The sequence below is a fragment of the Humulus lupulus genome, chromosome 6 (genome assembly GCF_963169125.1).
Source record: "Humulus lupulus chromosome 6, drHumLupu1.1, whole genome shotgun sequence".
NCBI classification, from domain to species: domain Eukaryota; kingdom Viridiplantae; phylum Streptophyta; class Magnoliopsida; order Rosales; family Cannabaceae; genus Humulus; species Humulus lupulus.
The window spans coordinates 42,420,413-42,425,176 of record NC_084798.1 but is presented as its reverse complement, the minus strand read 5'-3'; the positions used below and the strand labels follow the sequence as shown (position 1 = coordinate 42,425,176).

The 4,764-nt window shown below is 35.9% G+C and overlaps 1 protein-coding gene across 2 annotated transcripts; it reads right to left on the bottom strand.

The window, feature by feature from the left end:
• Nucleotides 1-1,902: 1,902 nt before the first annotated feature.
• On the bottom strand, nt 1,903-4,231 carry LOC133782103 (F-box protein At1g10780). 2 transcript variants are annotated; one of them, XM_062221294.1, is made up of 4 exons: nt 4,029-4,231; nt 2,743-3,485; nt 2,370-2,650; nt 1,903-2,275 (listed from the first exon to the last, which is right to left on the bottom strand). In XM_062221294.1, the coding sequence occupies exons 2-4, from the start codon at nt 3,482-3,484 to the stop codon at nt 2,039-2,041; spliced, it is 1,260 nt and encodes a 419-aa protein (XP_062077278.1). In that variant the 5' UTR covers nt 3,485; nt 4,029-4,231; the 3' UTR covers nt 1,903-2,038. The 2 variants fall into 2 exon arrangements, with proteins under 2 accessions (XP_062077278.1, XP_062077277.1); XM_062221293.1 differs by lacking the exon at nt 4,029-4,231 and adding an exon at nt 3,586-4,009.
• Nucleotides 4,232-4,764: the final 533 nt, after the last annotated feature.

The window sequence follows — 4,764 nt, the reverse complement described above, 5'->3', positions numbered from 1 at the left end:
CAATCACTTCTCCCTTAAAAGAAAAGAGTTCTCCTTCCTCAGGTTTGAACTCTACTATCTTTCTCCAACAGTCTATCGTTGCTCCATATTTGGCTAAGCAGTCCATGCCAAGTATAACATCATAATTTGATATGTCTAGCTCTATGAGGTCTGTTGGGCACTCTCTACCCTCAACTACTATAGTAACTAACTGTCACCACCTAGTTGACGACATAATGTCTCCTGTGACAACTGTGTTACTGTTGGCTGCCTCTCACTGGGTCAAAGCAAACACTCTAGATGGAACTAGATTGCCATTGTTTCCTTATCCAGCTCCTGTCCTCCATTGTGGGCAATCCTCCTTCAAGTGTCCTGCTTGACCGCACTCGTAGCATCTGTTTGAGCCTGGCTGAAATTATCCTAAATGTCTGCGTGAACACTTGGGACAATTGGGGAACTTGGTCTTGCAATTGTGGTGGTTTCCACGATTATGATTGTTGTTGTGATTACCATTGGGAGCTACGACCTTGGGCCTTTTGTTAGTGCCATTGTTTTGACCCTATTGGGCCTCCTCTTGTTACTCTCTTGAAAGGCTTTACTCTTGTTAGCCTCTCTCCTTGCAGCACCGTCCTTCCATAGACAATTCTTCATGTACTCAGCGTCTAAAGCTTTGTCCAAAATCTCAACATAGCTAACTAGCTCTGTACTGGTCATTTTGACATCCCTGGCAATCATAGGCTTCAGTCCCTTTATGAATCTCTAAACTCTCATGACCTTTGTTGGGACTATCTCATATGCAAACCTTTCCAGTTTGTCAAACTTCTACGCATACTCTATGACTGGAAGACTACCTTGTGTCAGTGTCACAAACTCATTAACTCTGGTTGCTAGCATTGTAGCACTGTAGTACTTTTTGCTAAAAACTTGTACAAAGTCAGCTCAGGTCATGGTGTCTAAAGTTCGTGTCTACTTAACCACGTCCCACCAAATTATAGCATACATCATTAGGACTGCTAATTATCTTGTTGTCCCTGGAAATCCTTAGCTTGTACTAGTAGTCTGTCTTATTTTGTCATGTCGCAACTCATTACTTATCATCATTGTTGCATCGGTTTGTAGCTTGTCATTGTTCTCTATGTTGTCATGGATTTACTCACATCTCTGCCTCCTTAGTCTCCATTTACTCCATCGAGACTTTGTTGTTGTTTGCTACCAAATGTTGTGGTGTGTCTACTTTGTATGCTCCTCTGCTGAAGACTCCTTAGTGACTGCTCATATCTATCTAATTAACAACATCACCTCGCATCATAAAGCTTATGTGTCATTTGATCTTGATAGTTTCCAATTATATTATCATCGTCATATTCCATTCTTCGCTTTACTTGATAATCAAAATACATTCTAAAATTACACATGCTATTACACTTGACACATGTTTCATCATACTTTACTTGAGCTGATTTTTTTAAAAGGGAAATCTTACACCAGAAAACAAAGCAAAAACCAAACAACAACCAAATCAAAATAGATTCGGAGCAAAAGTCTACAAAATATTAATCCTAACTAATATAATTAGTTGCATAATTTGAATCACTATTAAAATACAAATAATAAAATATTATTCTCCAAAATTTCTACCGCAATTACCAATTAACCTAAATTTATTTTGCCTATTGAATAATTTCTAAAGATAAACCACCGTGCCTTTCCAGAAAAAAAAAAAGTACTTTTAAAGCACCAAATATATTCAACATCTTGAATCCATATACCAACATAAATAAAAAAAAAAAGATTAAATTTTTCCCTAAATCTATGCCTTCATTTAAGGAGTGAGAAAGCACTAAAGTGTACAACTTTTTTCCATGGTAAATTGAGCATTGCAATGTGATAACTTGCTTAATGACTGTCCCCAATCTCAAGAAATTATGAAAAGAAAAGAAACAATTATGAATTCAAATTGAACCAAATTAGTAGTTCAGTTGTAACATGTAATTAGAGATTTGAAAAATTAGATAAAACTTGAAATTGAATTGAACATGAAATTAGATTTAATGAGCCATTATTCAATTCGAACAATCTTCCTGTTCATGTATCTAAACCTGCATATCTCATCAAAGAAATCATCTGCACTGCTGTGATTGCTCTTCATCTGAAGAATCTTTATTGTCATTGTCTTAAGATACTTCCCATACTTTAAAAAGGACTCTAGTGTGCTCATTTTCTGCTCAGCATTCAATGGTGATCTGATTGTGATGGCCACCTCCTCCAAACAAGGAATTACAAAGCCCCTATTAATCTGTAATGAATGAGAAAACAATTCTATTAGGTACTAAATCATCGAACAATAAAGTTGAAACCAAACGAAAGGCAGATTGATTATATCTACTCACCCTTTTCAAGCTGTTTTTTTGACAAAGAGATGCGAACATGGCTCCATGGATATCAAACTTTTGAAGCTTTGGATGGTTGTTGAAGAACTCAACAAAATCAATCTCCGGAAAGGGTTGAAGTACCTCAAAATCTCCTGTGAATTCAACTTTCATATACAAGTGCTTCACCTCACTTGCCCATTGAAGCATATTGCATATTGCATCCCAACACCACTGGACTCCTCTAATGGATAAGAACTCCAGAGCCACAAGCTTTCCGAAATCAACCATGTAGACTCTCCCTGATGAACACCAAAATAAAAAATTAGAAACCGATTTCAGGTTCAGTAGGATCATTATGAAAAACTCGCACATTGCTAAACTACTAAATTACCTGCATTGTTGGCAATTGAGAGGTTCTTCAAGTGCTCAGTCCCACGAACCCGGATCCAACTACAACCTTGCACCTCAAGGACTTCAATTTTTGGAGAGTTCATTGAAAACGAACAGTTACCCAAGCCATAAAAATCAAGCTTGCACCGCTCTAAAAATTGCAAATCAATTGAAACAGATCTAACTCCTTCACAGCCAAGCAGCAGCAAATTGGTCAAATAAGGACACATTTTTAGCAGTGCCGAAAGTGCCAGGTCTTCCAATCTTGCACCAACAATTTCAAGGTTTCTAAGATTTTGAAAGACATCCCACTTGGGAGGTTGGGTCATTAAAACACCCCAAAGTTTAAGAGATTCCAAATTCTTTGCAAAGCTTATACAATCTAACTTAGAGGGGCTCTCAAGACAACCCTGCTGTTCAGTTAGATTGTCCATCCGAAGCTCAAGGTGCCTAAGAGAGGAACCCATTACTGATAGCCATGAAGAGAGGCCAGCACCTGAGAATGGACTGTAAACAACAAGCTCTTCTAACCTTTCGATCGAGGAAACCATCCTCAAAACAATTTCATCAGGACGGTCACTGCCCGAAAGATTATCAAAACAATTGCGAGGGAAATAGAGGCTACTAATACAAGGCATAACATCCTTCCAACGCTTAGATACACAGTTACAAATTGCCACATCTCGGGCATTATTCATGTATGACAGTACAGTGTGCACCATTGCATCAGGGAGCGAGTCCATTCTGTTATGACAGTAACCAAATATTTAGCTACCATTACACAGATCTTTCAAGATTATCAACAGAAACTATTCCAACAAGCAAAAGAAAAATGAAAAATCACCTAAGATGACTACTTTCTTTGAGAACAACAATCAAACATGCAACTGTCATTAAGAAGATGGCCAAAGACAGCACATGAATCAGAAAAATTACCAAGGAAAAAAAAATAAGGTTGTCGAAAAATTGGAGGGCAACAATCAAACAGATACCAAACCCTTCAAACGTAAGCACATTAATCGGAAAATGAAATGTACCCAGCAAAGCAAACTTGAAAAAAAAATTAGTCAAGCTAGTTCTCGCATCAACTAACTTTTAAATTTTTTTCTTTGGATCTTAAAAACCCAGTTGAAAAAAAAATGCATTGAAGCTGTAGAAAATCGAGAAAAGTGATTAAAAACAAGATTAAATTAAACTGCAAATGAATTAGTAGTTGCAGTAGTTCAAATCCTTTATGAATGACCATGAAAACTTTTAGAGCGAAAGTGTGAGAGAGAGAGAACTCACAGATGCAAATTTGAATGAAGACGGATCTATAGCTCTCTTTGCAAGAGATTATCTTGGTCCAAATCGGAGAAACAGGCTAAAGCATTAACACTCTATATATACATGTATATCTTAATATCTGAGTTTAATGTCTTGAAAGATAAAGAAAGAGAGACGACGAAAAGTAAATTCAAATAAAAAAAAATATTTGAAAACTAAAAAAAAAATTCATTTTTTGTTTTTAATTTTCTTTCTTTAAAAAATAATATTAATAAAATTTAGTTTTGGACAAGGCGTTTAAGAGCTCAGATCCGAAGACGAAAAAGGCCCGCTTGGCCGCTCCTTTTTCAAAAATTCAAAATTTTCGAACGTTTCTAAAATATGGGATTTAATTCTCTGCTTTGCTTTTGTTTAGTATTGGACACGTGTTGAGCAATTAATGGAGGCTTTTTGTCTCTGTTTGAGTTCGAATAGTAGAAAATGGTGTGAACGTATCACACGATTACTAGCTCCTTAAATTGCTGACTAACATGCTTCCCACTTGTCAAAAACACTTTGAGTACTTGACAGATATTGCATTTGAATAGTGTGTTTCGTGAATTTTCACTTTTTTTTTTCTCGAAAAATATATTTTTCTTTTTTTTTTTTTTGTCAAATTTATTTCAACCAAGGTGTTTTTAAATTTAAAATATTCTTTTTAGTTTAACTTAACTATCTAAATTTCATATTATTATTACTATGACTTGAATTGAATGTT